General features: G+C 40.2%; 1 protein-coding gene across 4 annotated transcripts in view; it reads left to right on the top strand.

Annotated features, from left to right (window-relative positions):
- The window catches only part of ALF4 (aberrant root formation protein), a 357,551-nt gene that overhangs the window by 201,976 nt on the left and 133,082 nt on the right, over nt 1-22,493 (top strand). For all 4 annotated transcript variants that reach the window (XM_089460648.1, XM_089460646.1, XM_089460647.1 and 1 more), the window contains one exon: nt 22,378-22,429. In XM_089460648.1, coding sequence (XP_089316774.1) covers nt 22,378-22,429 — 52 coding nt within the window. The remainder of the gene's footprint in view (nt 1-22,377; nt 22,430-22,493) is intronic.

Raw genomic sequence — 22,493 nt, 5'->3', positions numbered from 1 at the left:
AGGGTCAACTTGGGAAGATCAACAAACATGTCAGCCCTTCCTCCTTGTAGATGTCCTTTTCTCAGCCTTCCAAGTATCAATTCTTCAAGGTGCAGCTGCAGATCAGATTTTCGGCCCCAACAATAGATTTTTTGCCCCAACTTCAGCCCAGTATCTTCAAATGTGTGAGAGAAAGGTAGCCCAAAAACTCGATTTTCTTCTTCCCAGCTTCTTTCCTTCTCCAACAACTTCACACTCTTTTCCAGCTATTGCTTCTTAGAGATCGAACTTGTTGATGATGCTCTCCAAATGAAGCCGAGTTGCTTAATATATAGGCTTCTTGTGAGGTCGAGTTGCCCTATTCCAAACCGACTTGTTGAGGGTAGGGCTGACTTGGTGTGGAGGTGACAAATTATCCTTTTGACACAAAAATATTTCTTTTACATGATACAAAAGACCAAGAAAGGTCTAATAATAATGACAATGACTCTAATGACTCAAGACAAAACCTAGAAGCCCTCAATGGGGGCTTTGACCTAGAAAACATTGACCCAAGCATGAAACCCATGCTTTAATAAGTCATTTTCTTTAATAATAAATTTTCTTTTGACAAGTACAATTATGAAGACTGAAGCTAGTTACATTCTTCAACACTCCCTCTTAACTAGGGAGGTATTCATAATTACATATATATACAAGTACATGGAAGATTTCAAAATGATCTTGAACTACGAAGAGTTCTAGCACACTCAATGTTGCGGACTAGATTCCTAACCAGGGTAATATATCTGGGTGGGAGTAAGATGGACTCAAGCTTTTAGCCAGTCTAGCTACCATCAGGCTTACTTATTAACCATCAACCCAAGGATCTAGGTGCGTATCCAAGGTCAGAGCTCCAAGGCCAACGCCACTCTCCCTCTTCAAGATCTAGACATCAAACACACAAGCTGGCTAGATGTCCTCCCAAGCATCTGCCATTAGATGCTTCATCTCTCCCTATCAACTAAATCTATAATATCAACCAACCCAAGCATGCTTCTAAAATATTCAAACTTCTTACTCAGAAGAGACTTCGTCAGCACATCAACTGCCTGTTCATCTATCGGAATATATTGTAGCTTTACAACCCCATGTTGTACCAGGCTCCTAATGTAGTGGTACTTGTTGTTGATATGCTTCGTTCTTGCATGGAATACGGGGTCTTCAGACATCTTGATGCTGCTTTGATTATCACAATTTATTATGGTAGGATCAAGGGACTTTCCAAACAAATCTGACAAAAGTTTCCTTAACCAAACAACCTCCTTTCCTACTTCACATGCAACAACATATTTTGTTCACCACCTTGATGTAGAGGCTTGGATCTGCAGAACTTTTGACAAACTCAATTCTTAAGAGATATGCATCGATTCATGATTACCATGCCCTAGGAGCTTGCTTTAAGCCATATAGGGCTTTCTTGAGTCGACATGTGTATCTTTGCTATTTATTTCGAAACCTTCTAGTTGTTCAATATATACTTCTTCATCAATGGTTCCATTTAGAAATGTTGTTTTGACATCCATTTGATGAATATTCCATCCCATAGTAGCAACTAGCGAAACCAAAGATCTTATAGTAGTATACCTGGCAGTAGGAGAAAAAGTTTCTTCATAGTCTATGCCTTCCTTTTGTGAGAAACCTCTTGCAACAAATCTAGCTTTGTATTTGTCTATGCTTCCATCAATAGCATGTTTGATTTTGTAAATCCATTTTGAAGTGACAAACGATTTGTCACTTGGTCTAGGAATGATTTCCTAAACGCCATTTTTCATGATGGATTAATATTCTTCTTGCATCGCCTTCTTCCATTCTTCTTGATGAGAAACTTCTTCAAATGTAGTTGGTTCAACTTCTATTAATTTTGTCATATATGTTGCATATCCTGAATATCTCTTTGGTCTTTTGGTTTCTCTAAAAGTTCCTTTAGTAGCTCCATGTCCTTCGGCATCTTCAAGAGTAGCTTTTAACCAATTTGGCCTCTTCTTTGTTTTGGGTATGATCAAAAGTTGAACAGGCTCACTTGGTCCTTCTTCTTCTTCTTGGTTTGTAGTTGACTTATCATGGTGCTCTTCTTCTTCAAATAATGGTATATCTTTGTCACAGGAATCAATCAGAATATCCTTGGATTTTTTGTAGGCATGATTTTCATTGAATATAGCATCCCTGCTCACTTCAATTTGTCTTCCTTCCTTGATGTAGATTCTATATGCCTTTGAAGAAAGACTATAGCCAACAAAGATCCCTTTAATGCTTGTAGAATCTATTTTCTTTTGCTTGTCCTTTGGAACATGAATGTATGCGGGACACCCAAAGATTCAAAGATGGTCCACACTATGAAAATTTGGAATACCCAAATTTCTACTGCAGCAACTGATTAAGTTTCTTCTATTTGTCAGATAACTGAACACATTATTTACTGTGTTCTATGGTAAATATTGAAACCAATACACTGCAGCCTCCACTAACTAAATCAATATGCGGAAACAAGAATCTGAGCAAGAAAGAAATAACACACAAGTGACACCGTTATTTTTGGACCAATGTCCCTGGAAAAACCGGTGCAACAGATGAGGGTTTGTATTATTAAGCAATATTTTTCTGAATACAATCTTTGGATGTTTTGCTGGCTATCCAATACAAAGAATATGACTAACAGAGAGATGAGTGAGATATACCCACACTATCACTGGTGATCCTGACTGATCCAGCCACAAAATGGCTAGTCCATCGCTGCCTCTGCGCAATTACTGTGTAGGCCCTGCATCACAGCTTCTGGGGATTGCGTCACTCTTCCGTTGATCGATTTTCCTTTGAGACTTCGATTTCTGGCCTCTCGGTCTCACACCATGGCTTCTGACTTTAGAACTCGACCTCTCCAGCAAAATATGGATCTCCTCTCAGGCTTTGCGTTGCTTTTGCGTCAGCCTATGTTGCCCAGCATAGCCTCTGCGCTGCCTCTTTTGGATCTCTCTCTGCCTCCTTTGCAATGTATTCCTAGATCAAAAAATTCTCCAACCGAAACTCTCTTCCCCTCAATACAATAAATCACTTCGATCTTCTCTCTAGCAATTGTTGTACTGCCCTCTCTGAGAAATTCGATCTCTTGATCTCTCTCCGATATCTCTTCCAAATGCCCATCAAGCCTCCTCTTATAATCTTTCAGTTGAGAACCAACGACCCAGATTAGATTCTAATCGATGGCTTAGAACATTTTGGCTTGATCCTCATCTTCTTCTAGAAGTTTCACCCACAGTTTGATTAATACTCTTTAATTATTTTAATTTCCTAAGTTTAGACTTAGGCACCCATTAAAAATAATTAATTATTTTAATAAAACTGTTTTTGGGTGGAATTTCCCAAAGCGATTTTTGAGTATTGTGGAATACATGTGTTCAAGCCTCCCTGCAAATTTTGAGGTTTAGAGTACATCCGATGCTACCAGAAATCAACACTCCCTCTTAGCGAGGAATGTGCTCTAGTAATGCACCCTTCTAAAGAATCACCCTTCTCTATAACATCTCCCTCTATGCTGCTGATGTCTGACATTGCTGCCCGGCAACTACTGCGCAAATGATGCATCTGTAATGCCGCTGACCTTGCCACTACCAACACTGCATCTGTACTGCAACCCTCATAATTTCTACATTTGTGTTGCTGCTGGCACTGCCACTGCCAACGTTTTTATCTGCACTACAACCTTCTCCAACTTCTCCTGCTATTGCACCAACAACGGAAAAGCATCCAAAATTACCGAACAGGTGTTCAACATGAAGCATCTGTTGCTGGAGTTCTCGCTGTTGCTAGTCTCTGCACTGACCCTTTGAAGCCTCTACATTGTTGCTGACTCTGCTCTGTGCCAACTGTTATCTCTCCGTAATTTCTGAAGGCTGTGGAGAGAAACCCAAAGGTAACTGCAAAACCACTTGCAAAGCTGGGATCTAGCCCTTCCAGCGTCAAAGAGGGATCTCTCTTTTGATTTAGATTTATGCTTAAGATATTAGGCTAGTTATTGAGTTCTGAGGTTGGTTTTTCAAAGATTTGGTTGAAATTTGCAAGGAAAGTCCATGGCGCATGGAGTCATGAGTCTTTGGGTGATCAAACGCAAAAATGATAGAGCAACTATAACAAGGTAGGATAGGCAAACTTATGGAGCTTTTAAAGTATTTGTGGAGTGTTTAGGATGAAAATGAAAAAAGTTCAATTAAATATAGAGCATGCTGAGATGAGTTCTATACTTAACATCAGAGTAAAAACATTAATATTGTTTACAAGCCAGAGCAGAGCACATTTAAGCAAATTTGGCTCTTTATCTTCTTGAAACAATAGAGACTGAAAACATATGGAAATCTGGGAAAATAACAATTTCACATGAGAAAGTACATCACCATATGGTTTGACATAGGAATCATGGAACACAACTTCTCTGTATTATTGCAAGTTGATCACTTCAATACAACTTACATCAAAACGTGGCTCCTTTCTTCATACAAGTTCCAATCCATTCTAAGTCTTATTACAACATATTTATAGAATTTCTGCTAAACTATCTTCAGATTCCAAAAAGGAACTGATTACAAAATAATATCTCACAATTTCTGGAGAAATCTGAACAATAAACTAAAGGTAAAATCAGTCACGGGAAAACTGCAGGAAATTGGAACTGCTGGAAAATCTTCACCCTTCAAATGTTGTCTTCACAAAACCTGCTAGCTGCCATCTCAAATCTGATTAACTTTGCCACCTGTATCAACTAGCTGCCCCTTTTTGACTACTATTTCTGAGCCAAAAAATCTGAAAATAATTGCATGTATGTTGATGTTTTCCACCTAGTTAATTAATAAATTATTTGTATTTTGGAGTTAAATCAAATCTATGTGTCCTTTTTCCCATAGTCTTTGCCTTCATCATCATTAAATAGTTCTGGGAAAAAAATATTTTGAATAATATTTCGAAATATTTTGCTTAAACTTGTAAATGAATTTCAAAAAGTAAAATTTCAAAATATTTCTTTGAACGATTTAATAAACCATCCTCTTGTTTTGAAATCTATGTCTTGTTTTTAAATCGATGTCTTGTTTTTCCTTCCCTTGGATTTTAAAAACCATGTCTTGTTTCCCCTTCCCATGGATTTTAAGAGCCATGTCTTGTTTCTCCATCTCATGGATTTTAAAAACCATGTCTTGTTTTGCCATGGTTGGTAAAATATTTTTACTTTCCCCTTTTACTCCTGTAATTTTTTTTGGATAACTATTTGTCCAAATTTCATTTTCTGTGCATTTCTCTTCATTTTTTTTTTCTCGGTAAAAGAATATCTAGTATATTATATAGTATTTACAGGTAAACATTACATGCAGAGAGACAGGCCAACCAGGGCCAACTGTGGCGCCTTGGAAAGCATAGTTTGACACAAAATACTCCCTCGCAGGGGCAGCATCTACAGGACTTACCAAAATACTCCCTCGCAGGGGCAGCATCTACAGGACTTACCAAGCGTGCTAAAGCAAAAGACCAAAATGACATGACTATAGTCGAACATGGAACAACATTGTGCTAGACAGTGACGAGACGGCCCACGCAGGGGCTTCCATCCAGAAAACTTGCAGTGAAACTTGTCCAGACGCGTGACTGACATTTACATGACAAAATGAATAACTGAGAATTAACAAACACAGTAGTAAACATAGTAACGAACAGATTCCAAATACCCGCTGAGACCTTTGATTTAGACCGGTACCGAGAGAGAAGGGAGTATGCCGGAGATCGCTTCTGGGGATTAGTCTTCGGGCGCCTCCTCGTATATATAGCTCCAGCCTTGGCCCTCAGGCATCCCTGCCCACAAGTCCATTGGACCCCTTGCAATGTTCTGAAGTGCCTGCTCCGGAGGATTGGGAGGGGTTTGCTGGATCTCTTTCCCAGAGGTGCCGGCTTTGATTGGTGGCTGCAACACGGGACTCTCCTCCCCCAAGCCTTCTTGAAGTGGCTCAACCGAAACTGGTTGCTTCCCTCTTTCATATCCCTCAGGAGCCTTAGTAAAGAGTATCGAGATATGAGCATTGATACCCGCATTATCCTTCGAACTGCCCAAGGTGAAGACGACTGAGCCGAAGGCTGGAAGCACTGGCTCTCCTTCACTTGAGCTGCCAACCTCCATGAACTGCTCGGCCTGAATTGGTGTGGCTCTCGCCCTCCTATGGCAGTAGCAGCAGCAACAATGATGGTGCTCATCTGCTGCAGGGTGGCGTGAGGACGCACCTCGCCCAGGTCCCCTTCTGCTCGTTTGCCTTTCTCGCAATTTGGCCATGGATTCCCCGCCACCTTTCTCTTGTTCCCGGACCGCTTTCGAGGAATTGAGGTCCACGCGGAGGCTGCTGAAGGATTGCAGTATTTGAATTGTGATGTAGGAACAATCACAGAGCGGACTTTGCCACAGACCACACCTAGGAAAAACGGCTTCAAAGCAAGAATTTGCCACGGACCACGCACAAGATGACCGCCTCGCCTCCAATTTATCCCAATTGTCCTTAATGTGCCGCTTCCACCCGAGACATTCCCCTGAGTAACAGCTACAGAGTACTGTGACTGCCTTGCGAGGTGGTGGAGCGCCCACCCGATCAGCTTCCGTCTGAACCTGCAACACCCCTGCCTCACCATGCCTATGAATTTGTAGTGCTCTGCCTTCCCCTTGAAGACTCGCAGCAGAACCTCGAAACGGGCATGCATTAACTGCACTCTGCCTCCCCATCGTTTCACCCTGCTCGGCATTGAATGCCAAGAGCTCGGGCAGCTAAACGAAATCCCCTGGCGGCGGAGACCCATTACTCTGTATTGCTGGCACAGGGCGGCACACGCTGGGCATGTGGCTCGTCCCTGTGTGATGTGCCCTCACCCGCATCCGGGGTGTGTATTTCTCTTCATTATACCATAGCAAAAACATTTTTTTTCTCAGTAAAAATTTCGTTCTTCTTTATACCATAGCAAAAACATATCTTTCTTCTCTGTAAAAATTTTGTTTTTACTTAGGCTCCTTTTACTTTCACTTGTACATTAGTTTCATAAGTATATGACTTGTAAAAATCTCCTTTCGCAGTCACATTTTAACATATGAAATTTCCCTTTCTTCTCAGTAAAAATTTCGTTCTTCTTTATAGCATAGCAAAAACATATCTTTCTTTCTCTGTAAAAATTTTGTTTTTACTCAGGCTCCTTTTACTTTCACATGTACATTAGTTTCATAAGTATATGACTTGTAAAAATCTCCTTTCACCTCCCTTAGTGGCATTTTACTCATCCTCCTTCATTTGTAAACTTATTTCATAACATATGAAATTTCCCTTTCTTCTCAGTAAAAATTTTGTTCTTCTTTATACCCCATAGCCAAAACATATCTTTCTTCTCTGTAATTTTTTTTCTTTTACTCAGTCTCCTTTTACTTTCACTTGTACATTAGTTTCATTATCATAAGTATATGACTTGTAAAAATCTTCTTTCGCCTCCCTCAGTCACATTTTACTCAACCTCCTTCATTTGTAAACTTATTTCATAACGTATGAAATTTCCCTTATTTCGTTTCCCGCCACATTTTTATTTAAATTTATATGAATAATGGTTTTAAAAGATGACAACTGTAAAACACGGTAAAGGTGAAACCACTTTTTCGGAGGGGGGTAAGTTACATGTTGAATAGGAAACCGCCCCCCTCCCCCGAAATTCATCGATAACCCTTGATTAATAAATCACACATCTCAAGGTTCCTATAGTTTAGAGATTGGGTGGCTAAGTTATTTTTAAATTAATTTTAATAATTCAAATAAATAATTTCACACTCAGACATTTTTCTTTGTTTTATGGTTTTGAGAAGCAGACTTCAACTTGCTCTATCTTTTGATCCGGAAGTCGGTTTGAAGCACCAGACATACTGTTGGAAAGTTGCTTCTGAGGATTTTACCATGAAAAATGATCTGACTTGGACTTTATATGCAAAAAATCTCCCAAACATTCAGATTTGTCTTGACCACAAGACTTCAAGAACTAAATGGCTATGTGGACAAGCAAACCTTTAGGCTATGACACTTAGTGATTCATAGGCTAAACTGACTGAAATGAATAGCAAGAGGCCAACACCACTAATTCCTATTGTAGGACCCTAACACCAACTGCACTGCTGCTAACTCTGCTCTGCGCTGCTTAGTCTCTAGCGCTCCTAGCCACTGCAACTGTCACTCTGGCACTCCTCTGCACCAACTGATCCTTGGTCCATCCTGCTACTTTTGATCTGGGCTCTCGTAGCAAGGTTCTGATCCAAGCGGTGGACTCCTCAAGGATCCTTCCCAACTGTAGTTCTTTCTAATTACAGTACTAGATCACCCCACCTCTCCCCTGGAGGTATCTAGGCAACCATGGCAAACTCCTCCTCCTCGATCTTTGCAGATGCAACCTTGAGATCATGCTTCTTGTCCTTGTCCTTCTTCTTGAGAGGACACTGCATAGCGTAGTGACCAAGTTCACCACACTGGAAGCACTTGATCGTCGAAACATCTTTCTTCTTCTTCCGCTGCTCCTGCTGCCCCTTAGATGCAAGGGTTGCATTTTCTTCCTCCTCCTTTGGCTTCGTCCCACTGTTTCTACTGCTACTATCAAGTTTGCACTTGACTAAGTCTCTCCTCATCTCTTCTTGCTGAAGAGCGACCCACATTCCTTCCCAATCCGACAATCTTTCTCTGCCCAGGATACTCTGGACAAACACTTGCCACTCTTCTGAGATTGAATTCAGGGCCAGCCTCACCGTCTCGGTAGGTTGAGGTGTTGATCCCACAACTGCCAACGAGTCTCGGATTTACTGAAGCTTTATTAGGAACAAATCAATGTGTTCCCCCTTTTGCATCTACATGGATCTCATCTTCTGCTCCAAGTACATCTTTCGTTGCTCAGAAGAACCTTCATATAGCGTGGCCAATGCTTCCCACATCTACTGAGCAGTATCCTTGCCAGTAATGTGACACACTATGTGATCTCTCACTCCGTTGAGGATCAATCGGTTGGCCTTCGCCATTTCAACATTGTACTTCTTGAGCGGATCTAGATCCGCGGGTACAGTTGCCACACTATCGACATAGGTTTTGAGGTCGTGCTCATCCACAAGGCATGAGATCCTTGCCTTCCAGAGCACATAGTTAGATGCACCCTCCAACCGATCCTGATTTCACAACCCATTAGCTGCCATCTCTGCCAACGAAATGTCGAACTTCCTCCTCTCTCCTTTGCGCAGCACTAGGCTAGCCTACGCACTACCTGCTGGAATTAGTAGATCTTCTCCTCTCTGCTGCTGCGCAGCAATAGAGAAATCAAATTCTTTGGCTAGGAATTCTCTGAGGAAGAAATTCTCTCAACAGTGTCTCCTTCTTCCTTCTGATGCTTTTCTGCCCCAACAATTGCTGCAGAAAACTGCATCTCACCAGAAAACTGCTTTGCGCTGCTCCCTTTGACACTAGCAAACTTCGATCTAGAAATCTTTCTCTCTGTCGACTCACTTAGAGAGAGATTTTCCCACGAAATTTTTTCCCTCCTAGCCTGGACTGCACAATCCTTTTGGGATTCGATTTGTCGCCTACGCGTTACTTCGACTTCCCTCCTTCTCTTCAGCACTAGGTTCTTCCAACTCTGCACTCTTGCTTCACCTATGCTTTGATAACATGTGAAAATTTGGAAGACCCAAATTTCTACTGCAACAATTGATTAAGTTTCTTCTATTTGTCATATCACTGAACAAACTATTCACTGTGTTCTACGGTGAGTATTGAAACCAATACACTATAGCCTCCAGTAATTGAATTAATATGTGGAAACAAGAATCTAAGCAAGAAAGAAATAACACACAAGTGACACTGTTATTTTTGGACCAATGTCCTCGAAAAAGTCCAATGCGACAAAACCAGTGCAGCAGCTGAGGGTTTGTATTATTAAGTAGTAGTTTTCTGAATACAATCTTTGGATGCCTTGCTAGCTATCAAATACAGAGAATATGACTGACAGATCCAACCACAAAATGGCTAGTCCCCTGCAGCCTCTGCGCAGTCACTGCATAGGCCCTGCGTAACTCCTTTTGTTAATCGATTTGCCTCTGAGACTTTGATTTCTTCCCTCTCGGTCTCACACCTCGACTTCCGGCTTTAGAACTCGACCTCTCCAACAAAATAAGGTATTTGAGACTCCCAAAGGCCTCCCACCTATTCGTGATCATGATCATGCTATTCATTTGATTCCAGGAAGTGTTCCCCCAAACATCAGGCCTTACAGATATCCATATGCCCAAAAGAGTGAAATTGAACGTATGGTTGCAAAAATGCTAGAGGTTGGTATAATTCAACCTAGTCAAAGTTCTTTCTCTGCTCCAGTGGTATTGGTACACAAGAAGGATGGATCATGGCGCATGTGTTCGGATTATAGGAAGCTCAACAAGCTTACTATTAAAGATAAATTTCCCATTCCTATCATTGATGAATTATTTGATGAATTACATGGAGCAATTTACTTCACCAAATTGGATCTTCGTTCAAGATGTCATCAAATCAGAATGAAGACTGAAGGAATTCCAAAAACAACATTTTGAACTCATGAGGGTCATTATGAATTTTTGGTTATGCCTTTTGGCCTTACCAATGCACCTTCTACATTTCAAGGTTTGATGAATTCCATTTTCAAACCCTTCCTTAGAAAATTTGTGTTAGTATGTTTTGATGATATACTAATCGTTACCAAGTCTTGGAAGGATCATGTTCAACATGTTGACATGGTGTTCAAACCAGTGTTGATAATATCGGTATCGGGAAAATATCGGCGAGGGTCCAGAAAATATCTTATCGGCAATATCGGCGAAAATATCGGCAAATATCGGCAAGCATAAAAAATGCATAATATATTCATTTTTTTTTTTCAGATTTTTAAACATATAAAGCAATAACAACATGAAATAAACACATTGGCACATAAATATGAAGAAAACACTGATATATATGATGTCAAATAGAAATGATATATCAAAGGCGATACCAAATCTTGCTGATCCCTGATAATTGTCCATTCAAGGACTCAAATGTGGAGAACCAATACAAAATAACATCACATATATAAAAGTATCTCATCATCATGAGTTACATGTAGCATAACAAATAAAACTAGCAGCTATCTATCTACTGCCCTCTCCCCCTTTTACGGGAAAACATGATGGGCTGTTTGCCAGACCTGCCCCTAGTAGTAGAAGACCCTGACCCTGCCTCTGCACCTAATGTCAAATAATGAGCGCTAGGCATGGAGCTATGCTCTCCTATATCTATAGCAGATTGTGTTGATGCTGATGCTCCCGCAGTGTCCTCCTCCTCCTGCTCCTCCTCTAAGTGCTACTGCTCCTCTGACTCCGAGTCCTCCTCTTGCTGCCCCTGCTCTAATGGATCATCTGCCACTGGCTCTAACCATGAAGGTGACTCCTCCAATATGGGCTCCTCAGACTCCACCCTCCACGGAGACAATACATCAATATTGTCTAAGAAAATGGCATCTGGATCCATTGGTGATTCTATTTTCCTCAGTCGAAGTCGGATGTTGTAATGCACATACACCAAATCGTTGAGGCGTGCGAACTCCAACCTGTAAGAGTGTCAAAAAAAGTAATGAGTCTTGACTCTTGACTCTTGACACTTGAAGGTCATAAATTAAAAATTAAAAATTACAATAAGTGTAATTGCTCAACTGAAGGCTTGAGTTCAAAGTTATACCTGTTGCACTTTTTGGCGTGTATTGTCTCAAATACACTCCAATTGCGCTCACACCCTGAAGAGCTACTTGTTTGACTCAAGATTCGTATAGCCAATTTTTGCAAATTTGGTGCCCTTGCACCATAGCTTCGCCACCAAATATCTACAACAAAATAATGAAATAAAAAATTCAAAAACTTAAAAGTTAAAACATAATTAAATTCAAATTTCTAATTTCTAATGAGTGATGACTTGTCACTTACGTGGAATGAAGAGGGCCCTTTCCCTAATGGCATCATCAAAGCCAAATAGGCCAACACAATCCTGATAACACTGTATCTCGCGATTGATTTTGCTACGAAGCTCAGGATCAGGTACCATCCTCTGAATACAGGAATGGAGCCCTTCCATCACCTCGCCATCAAAATCAAAGTTGCATTTGTATGAAAATGCGGGGTTGAGGAAGAGTGTTGCTGCATGAATGGGTCGATGAAGCATCCCTGTCCACCGACTATCGATCACATCCCATAACATCATCTGCCTATCAAGGCCAACAGAACCCTTGTTTGCATAATAGGAACGAATGGCCTCCTTGGCCCTATCCATGCCCTCATACAAATAAGGCATTGCAGGCTTCTCTCCATCCACCAATCTAAGAACCTTTACTATAGGTTCGCTAACTGCACATGCTTCTTCTACTCCACGCCAAAATGTCTCAGAGTACACCATTTTTGCAATGGCTTTCCCATCAGGTCTCCTGTTGTATCTACAATTACGCCAATCATCAGACACAAACATTTGCTTCAACTCGAACTGACATCGAAGCAAAGACTGAAGAGTAATAAAGGTTGTGGCAAAACGTGTGATGGCAGGACGCCACAACTCCTTGTTTCTAGTGAACCTCCTCATAAGGCTAAGAACAAAAGCATGATTATAAATAAACTTGGGGATGCTCCTAGCCATATCAACTGCCTCCTTGATGAAGGAGAGTTTCTCCATATCCTCAAGCAACAAATCAAGACAATGCGCTGCACATGGAGTCCAGAACAATGTGGGATGCCTCTCCATAAGCAATTTTCCGGCAGACACATAATTAGCTGCATTGTCTGTTATGACTTGCACCACATTCTGCACACCAATCTCCTGAATGAACCCATCTAACAACTCACATATCGTTGCTGCATCTTTGATATGTTCTGATGCATCCAACGATTTAATAAACATGGTACCTTTAGGACAATGTACCAAGAAATTTAGAAGGGTCCTACCCTTCCTATCTGTCCAACCATCAGACATCACTGTGCATCTAGTGACTTCCCATGTCTTTTTCAACTCCGCCAATCTAGAGTTGATGTCCTGTTTATCTGCTTGAAGAATTGGCCCCCGCAACTCCTCATATGTGGCACTTTTGTACCCTGGGCCCACAACAACAATAGCATCACACATTGGTTGCCAAAATGGATTGGTTTTTGTGATGCTGAGAGGTAAGTCGCTCCAAAAAATACACCTCCCCATGACTCTATCTGCTTCTTGCTTCTCCTTTTTTTTAACAAGCGATTTTATGCCAGGTTGTGCTCCAGCTCCTGTTCGTGGAACAAAAAATGATGACCTTGCACTCACACTAGCAGTAGCATGTGATGGTGTGCCTGTTGTGGAGCCCCTCCCACTAGGGCCACTAGGCCCACTACCCTCAACACCAAAATCAGGAGAAGATATCACGAAAGATCTACCTGCACGTTCAACTTTGTTTCTTTCCGCCTCTTCCTTCTTTCTGTCCTTTTCTTCAATTGCCTCAAGAGCTTTTTGTATAAGCTCCGGACTAGAAACTGTACAAACCCCAACATCATGTCCACTGAGTCTAGCAAGATGGTATTTCAGTCGTGTAATCCCACCTGTCATCTTGTCCCCACACAATTTGCATGTAAGATATGCATGATTTGTCCCACCATCAGGGCTCCCATACTCCCAAAATGGGTCCAAGGCTTTTGGCATATTTGTATTTTGTAGTGGGCTAACTCAAAAGGAAACCTAGAGCACCAAAAAAAATTTGGAATAGTAACTTAATAAGTAATACGAAATTTTCAAATTACAAATAACATCATTTTACAAAACAGTTTTAACTTTTTTTGCTACATTATTTGCAAATTTGCAATTTTGCAATGGGCATGAAAAAAGAGCAGACTTAAAAGTTAAGAGGGCAGTGAGCTTGTATCATGCAATAATTGCCACTTTAACCAAAGATGCCAACTTCCAAGCAATGAAAGAGCCTAAGTTCTAACAATGCAAATGATATGCCAAGGAAATGAGGTGACTGTATATCACTGTTACGTAATTAATAATAATTAATTATTAATTAATAATTATAGTTATAGTATAACCAGGCCTAGTCATAGAAGTGTAATACAAGTTGACTGTTGAATACTCTTGAACAAAAGAGTATGAACATGTTGTAACGTGAGGTATCCAAATGGCAAATGAAACACATAGCAAATTGGCACGGAATGAGAACAATTTCTTTCAGAATTATGGCAAGCATGGGAAAAATATATAACTGTTATCAATGTTTTTAAAACCGGAACCGTTGACTGGACCGGTCCACCTAATGAAACGGTTTACCGACCGGAACCGGTGTAACCGGCACTGATTTGGTCTAAACGAATCGGTTTTAAAAAAATACATTAAATAATTAATTTTTAATGAAACAAAACTATTTTTAAGATGTAAAACCATGATTCCAAGCCAATAGAGACAAAATATGCAAAGTTTGCTCATTTATATACCATGTAAAGGTGAATACATCAAAATGGCACCGAGTGCAATACATATCATCAACAAAATAGCAAAATACATAACAAATGAGGCTCTAAATGGCCTATAAAGTCCAAAAACATTGCTGCAAGCTATGAGGCCATTGGCCTACTACAAGTCTACAGTATACACATGATCAATCATCAAGTTCATTACCACTACTAGTAGTAGACACAAGATCATCATCAGGAGCTACATAGACATCATCTGGTTTAGAGTCTGAGGATGCCTCAGCCTGATCTGCAACCTCAGTATCAATGCCACCAATGACAATAGAAGTGGACCTAATGGAAGCACGAGTTTGTCGACCTGCATGACTAGTGCCTTCCATTGGTTCCTTGCCTTTCCTTGATGTCGCTATTGATCCTGGTTCTGATGCCACCACATAATCTGCTTCATCCCCCGCCAAAGCCATGTCGATATCAAAATCAACCTCAAACATAGGTTCTTCAGTCTCCTCTACCCATTCTGATGTTGGATCAATATCGTCCAACACAATGGGATCTAGATCAGGATTTTTTCTTATCATTTGGAGCTCTAATTGCATTTATTGTTTACCCCCAAACCATGAAATCCTGAAAACCATTAAGTCTGCTGAATTTTGAGTGAAATCTAAAATTCTAGTTTCTCCATATGAAATCCAATGAGGTCGAAATCAGTCTCAAACATCTTGAGTCATTTCAATGTTTCATGGTAATGTTAAAAATTTAAGTAAAAGGATGAAAATAAAAATTAAAGGAAATGTCACTTTTACTTTAAGAATTTAACATTACCATTAATTGCCAACATTGTTAGGGTTGAAACTTGAAACACCCTTAGTCCCCCCCCAAAACCCCTCAAACACAGTCAAAAACATGTTTTTTTAACTTAATGGTGGTTGTGCCTAAAACTCCGACTCGGCCGAGGGTCGACTTTGACTCCGACTCCGACTGGGTATTGACTCGACCGACTCGATTTCAATGACTCGGTCATTGTAAAAAAATACATTAAATATTTATTTTTTATAAAAACACATAATTTTAAAGATTTTCATTCATGTTTCCAAACACATAACATTAGAATATAGATAGAAGACAACATATGATCAAATTAGGCTCATGAATATATCCATTATATCAAAATGGCACCCATTGCACTGTCCAATACGTATTAGATACACGATGTTGATATAGAGATCAAAACAAAAACACATAACCAAGGAAGCTATAAATGGCCTCTACAACAAAAGTTTGTGACCAGTACTACTAGCAATTGCTAGAGTTGCCAACATCATCTGGCTCAGTGTTACTTGGGAGCGGGAGCGAAAGTGGGGAGCGAGAGCGAAAACAGGAGTGGGAGTGACATTTTCAGAAGCTCCTGGTTTGGGAGCGAATCCCGGAGGAGTTCGACAACCAATGTCACTAACATCAAGGTACATAGAGGGATTGGTGCTCTTGATTAAATACGAGTTCCATACCCTAATACATGACAAAATTCAATGGAAACATTGCAATCCTCCAATCCTGAAATCCTGAAAAACTGATAAGTCTGCTGGATTTTGAATGAAATCTAAAATTCTACTTTCTCCATATGAAATCCAATGAGGCTGGAACCACTCTCAAACATCCCGAGTCATTTCATGGTAATGTTAAAAATCTTAGTAAAAGTGACAGTTTCCTTAATCTTCATTTTCATCCTTTTACTTTAACAATTTAACATTACCATGAAATTTGAATAGCATATCAATACTAAGAGAGGGGAATGGACCCCAAATAGCAATTAACCAATTTAGAAAACACCTTGGAGTCCTCAACAATCAGCTAAATGTAAAAAAGTTAAAAAAAATTAGAAAAATCCCTGTTTTTTTTGGGTGACTGGCCAGATTTAATGACTCGGCCGAGTAGATGTGGAAACGGCCGAGTTGGCTGAGTCAGCCATGACTCGGCCGAGCGAACCGTTTCCTCCACGGAGTCATATTTCTGGGCAATGAAACGGATCAACTCGGCTGTTTCCGTTTCGAATCGGCTGAATTTTAAAACTATGTTTGTATCATCCAAGAATTGTTCATTTGTGTAATGTAAAGGAGGTTGCCCCCTCGAAGAGGCTTATTTTGAAGTCGTTGATTTATCTTTTCTTCATATTTTGTGAGCCTATGCTATGCAACGTAGCCTCTACATTGCTTCTGCGTCAGCCTCTGTTGCCCAGCGTAGCCTCTGCGCTACCTCTTCTGGATCTCTCTCTGCCTCCTCTGTAATGTATTCCTAGATCAAGAAATTCTCCAACCGGAACTATCCCTGCCCCTCACTGCAAGAAATCACTTCGATCTTCTCTCTAGCAACTGCTGCGCTACCCTCTTTGAGAAATTCGATCTCTTGATCTCTCTCCGATATCTCTTCCAAATGTTGAAGTTTCTAATTTTACTTAGTTAGAAACCCTCCATGCACTTTATTTGATTTATTCCTACCTACTTGTTTTTTTTCCTTAACAAGTTATTTACAATATAAATACTGGAAATAAACACTAGTGCATGCTCAACATATTACAGATCAACAACTAAAAGAAACAAGAGCAAACACACCACATGACACCATTATTTTTGGACTAATGTCCCCTGAAAAACCCAATGTGGGAAAACCGGTGCAGTTATCTAAGGGTTTTCTTATTAAGCAATATCAGAGTACAATCTGGGTGCCGAAATTGGCCTACCCAACAGAGAATTTCCTTAGCAGTAATACCTCTCAGTTTCTGACAAATCTACTGGCTAAAACCCCGGATAATCCTTCCGGCAGCTACTCAGCACCAATCTGCCCCAGAAAACCCAACGTCTGCCCAATCTAGATTGCGTCAGCCTCTCCTAGCCCAGCGCTGGCACTGCGTCAGCCTATCTTGGCCTGCGTCAGCCCCAGGAGGCCCTACGTCAGCTCTCTGAGCCTTTGCGTTAGCTACGCTGGCCCCTCTAGTGCTCTGCGCAACACTTAGCTGCCTCTGTGTGACCTTCCGTGAGCACTCGCTGCTCCTGCGTCTCTCTCTCTAGCTGCTCTGCTGCTATCTCGACACTATCTCTACCTCTCTGTCTCTCTATACTCAATGCACCTCAGTTGCTCTCGCGATCACTGATTCTATCTCTCTTAGCAAACCTTGCTCTAGAGAATAGAGTGACTGATCACTCTGGTGTATTCTCCAAGTGACCCTCAAGCCTCCTCTTATAATTTGCCTGTTGACATCTCAACAGCCGAGATTAAGTCCCTAATCAACGGCTAAGATTAGATCTGGCTTGATCCATGTCTTTTGGACCACTCTAACACAGATTCATATTAATACACATTAATATTTTATTTTCCCTAGGTTTAGACTTAGGGACTCCCTTAAAAATATTAATTATTTTAATATCTCCTGATCTGTTTAGAATTTGCCCAAACCCTTTTTGGGTATTGGAGATCTCATGTGCCCCAACCTCTCCACCAAATTTTGTGGCTAGAGCACATCCGATGCTACCCCAAATCAACACCAAATGCCCATCAAGACTCCTCTTATAATCCTTCAGTTGAGAACCAACGGCTCATATTAGATTTTAATCAATGGCTCAGATCATTTTGGCTTGATCCTCGTCTTCTTCTAGAAGTTTCATCCACAGTTTGGTTAATACCCTTTAATTATTTTAATTTCTTAAGTTTAGACTTAGGCACCCATAAAAAACATGGCTTCTTTCCTGTGAATGCTTCTTCACGTGTCATATTCTCAAGGATTCTACTAGGACTTCTATTTTGTATATACACTGTATTGGAAAATCAATGCAAATAGATTAGGGTTTGATTCTCCTTTCTTGATAATTACTTGTGAGTTGTGTTGACTTCTTTTACTTCTTTATTATCTTATCTTTCATCATGTGATTACCATATTATGTGTGTATGAAGATCACAAAACCAGAGACACAAGATGTAGGCACTATGCTAGGGCAAAACCCCCCTCAAGGGGAAACCCCAGTGAAAAATTCTTCCTTTCAGTAGTATTCTTTGAGACTCTTCACCCTAGACAAGGACCAAACCTTCCCTCCACACCAAGTTAGCCTCCCAGATCTTTGCCCTCTTTTCTAGCAACTTCGACTATGCAACAACTTTTAGCATCAATGAAACTTGGAAGACTTCGATCTTATAAATTAGGTCATGAAATAGAGTGAAAAAGGCACCAAAAGTTCGATTTTCTTCTTCTCCTTAGACTCCATCCAACTCGCACTTCCTTCAAATTCCTTAGACCCACTTCGACCTACTTTGCACTTTTCTAGCTTCTCATAAGATATCAAATTAGCTTAAGATGAGATGCTCCAAATGACTTCAACTTGCTTCTATTTATAGGCTCCAAGTGAGGTCGAATTACTGTCCTTAGGCCGAGTTGATCTCTTCTAGGCCGATTTGGTGTGGAAGATACATAAATTATATTTGACTCAATAGTAAGCCTTTTTACATGATTCAAAAGCCCATGAAGGATCTCTTTGAATATGCAATGACTCTATAAAATCAATATTAATCCTAGGAGTCCACAATGGGGACTTTGACTAATATAATGATGACCCAAGCATGAAACCCATGCTATAATAAGTCATTGTTACAATAATAAAAATTCTTTTCTTTATTCTTTTGACAAGTACATTTCATGATGACTCAAATACATTAATGAAGACTGAACCTAGTTACATTTTCCGACATAATGTTGTCATTGCTGCTTCTCCCCATAGAAACTTTGGTAGATCTTGATAAAAAATCATAGTTCGTATACATTCTTCATGTGTTTTATTTTTCCTTTCTACAACTCCATTATGCTCGGGATTGTAGGGAACAATGAGCTCCCTCTTAATTCCTTCTTCTTTACAATATGCAATTAGTTCTTTTGAAGTGTATTCCCCACCATTGTCGGATCTCAAATTCTTTATCTTTCTTTCGGTTAAGGTCTCCATTTCAGATCTAAATTCCTTGAACTTTTCAAATACTTCATCCTTTGTCTTGAGAAGGTAGAGCTATGTCTTTCTAGAGTGATCATCAATGAAGGTCACGTAATAAAGATGACCTCCAAGAGATTTGTTAGACATAGGCCCGCACACATCGGAATGAATGAGGTTTAGTATTTCCTTAGACCTTGTATCACTGCTTGTAAAAGGCTTCCTCCTATTCTTTCCCAAAGCACATCCCTTACATACTCCTTCACGATCTTCTTTGATGTTGCGGATGCCATTTACCATTTGATTAAGAGAAGGAATGATCTTGTAATGTATATGCCCATATCTTCTATGCCATAATTCGATAGGATTGATCTCCGTGTGAACTAGGGCTTGAGGAGATGGTGTTATAACTCTATATAGCCTTCCTTCACGTACTCCAGTAACTCTTGCCCTGTCAATGTTTGAATCTTTTCCCCAAACCAAAACTTTACCATCTACAAAGGCAACCCTATCTCCTTTATCTTCTAAACAAGAAATTGAAAGTAAATTCTTTTTCAAACCTGGAACATAGAGTATATTGTTAAGGTGTAGCTTTGCTCCATTTTCCATGATGTAGATCCAAGGCCCTCGACTGCATAATTGTTGTTGTCTCCTAGCTCCACTGCATGAGATGATGGTTCCTTTGATAGAGTGTGAAGTTGTCCACTTTCTCCCGGCATATGTCTTGATGCTCCACTATCAATGATCCATGCATTGTCATCATCAAGAGTACCTGTAAGTGCAGCCAAGAACCCTTTGGTTTTGACTTTCTTCAAGTAACTTGTCATAGAGGGAGTAACCTTTCCTTTCAATCCAACAAAGTGATCTCCAAATTTCTTCGACCTTAGCTCTGATAGCTGAGAAATCAATGTAGTATGGTTTAGGGTTTGATTCCTCTTTCTTGATAATTACTTGTGAATTATGTTAGCCTCTTTTACTTCTTATTTAGTTTATCTCATCAAGTAATTACCAAATTATTTGTGTATGAAGATCACAAGAACAAGAGACACAAGATGTAGGCGCACAGCCAGGGAAAAACCCCTATAAGGGGAAAACCCAGTCAAGAACTCTTCCTTCAGTAGATTCAAATCAAGATGAGACACTTCCAGACTTCTAGACCTAGACAAAGACCTCCTCCAATCACCAAGTCATCCCTTCCTCCTTGTAGATGTCATTTTCTCAGCCTTCCAAGTGTCATTTTCTCATCCTTCCAAGTGTCAATGCTTCAACGCTTCAGATCAGAATTTCGGCCCTAGCTTCAGCCTAATATCTTCGCACGTGTGAGAGAAAGGTAGCCCAAAAACTCTATTTTCTTCTTCCCAACTTCTTTCCTTCTTCTCCAGCAACTTCGCACTCTTTTCCAGCTACTGCTTCTTAGAGATTGAACTTGTTGATGATGCTCTCCAAATGAAGTCGAGTTGCTCAATATATAGGGTTCTTGTGAGGTTGAATTTCCCTAATCCAGGCCGGCTTGTTGAGGGCAGCGCTGACGTGGTGTCGAGGTGACAAATTATCCTTTTGACTGAAAAAGTATTCTTTTTACATAATACAAAAGCCCAAGAAGGGTCTAATAATAATGACAATGACTCTAATTACTCAAGACAAAACCTAGAAGCCTTCAATGGGGGCTTTGACCTAGAAAACATTGACCCAAGCAAGAAATCTATGCTTTAATAAGTCATTTTCTTTTGACAAGTACAATTATGAAGACTGAAGCTAGTTACAGTCGTCAACATCATGGAGGATCAGGTGTCTAAGTCTAACATATATTTTCATCATCTTGAGCCCTAAACTTAGAGTACCTTTATAGGTGAGTACTGGGAAGCCTCCCTTGTGGTGAAATTCCACTGAAGAGCAGGAGGAAAATTGCTGAGGTGACAGTGGCAATCTCCCTCATTGTTGCTACAAGGTCTGGCCCTTGTCTTGTGAATCCTCTCACAAGGCCAACTATATTTTGGGGCAGTAGGGACCTTCTCTCGGAGATAGAACCCCCTCTTGTAGTCGGTTTAGTGCTAGTAGCTTCTTGATCTGGCTTTTTGCTCTAGCAAAGTTGGCATGTTTTACATGTTTGTTGCTAGCTGTCTCAGCGATACCATGGCTTGTATTACACTTTATTCTTTGACACCCTATATGCCAAGTTTTGATAGGCTAGGTTTTGGCCTTGTGGCCAGTGCTTGTGGTCACTGTTTTCATGACCCTTTCCTTCATATAAAATGCATGTATTTTCATTTTGTATATTGTAATAGAATAATGAAAAAGTTTATCAATTAAACAATTAAATTAAAAAATGGTACTTGTAATCACCAACGGATGTTGTAGTCACAATGTTCTGAGTTATGTGTGAGCCGTGAATTGAGGCTGAAGCATCTAAAGAGGGGAAGGCATGTAGCATACCTATGTAAGGCATAAATAAGACTTGTGATCACATGAGCACTGAGTTAGACATTTTCTAAGATTCTGCGATGGTTCATACCAATAATTAGTGACTTCAACTGCCAAAGAAGAGACCCACCCTTCCTGTTTTTTCTGGGGATCCTGCATATAATACCTTGTTGAATTCCTTGTTAGCACTTTTTGAAGACAATAAGAAAGCCTATTGTGGCAACTACAATATACTACCTTACAGTTCAAGGCTCAAGCTCTAGCAGTCATTGCATATATAAATAGAATTTCAAAAGATAATGATTTCGGCTTTACTTTGGATGAGAGTAATGAGGTTGCTTTTTGGTGGTTAAACTTTATGAAAATCCGTCTTCAGATTTTGTTTACCGCTTCTTTGTCATTTCTCTTTTATGTGTATAACCCTATTCAGTGGTTTGAAACCTCTAAACAGACATACTTTCTTTGCAGGTTATTGTTGCACTGAACTTATACAGGTTTCTATTGATGAAAGAGAAAAATGGTAATCTTACCCCACTTACACCCTTTGTCCATCATCGGGTGTAAATTACTCCATGCCTTTCTTG

This window comes from Pinus tabuliformis, chromosome 7 (genome assembly GCF_031772625.1).
Source record: "Pinus tabuliformis cultivar Carrire ecotype Pingquan chromosome 7, CPIR1, whole genome shotgun sequence".
Classification (NCBI taxonomy): domain Eukaryota; kingdom Viridiplantae; phylum Streptophyta; class Pinopsida; order Pinales; family Pinaceae; genus Pinus; species Pinus tabuliformis.
This window is presented reverse-complemented; position numbering and strand designations above follow the sequence as displayed.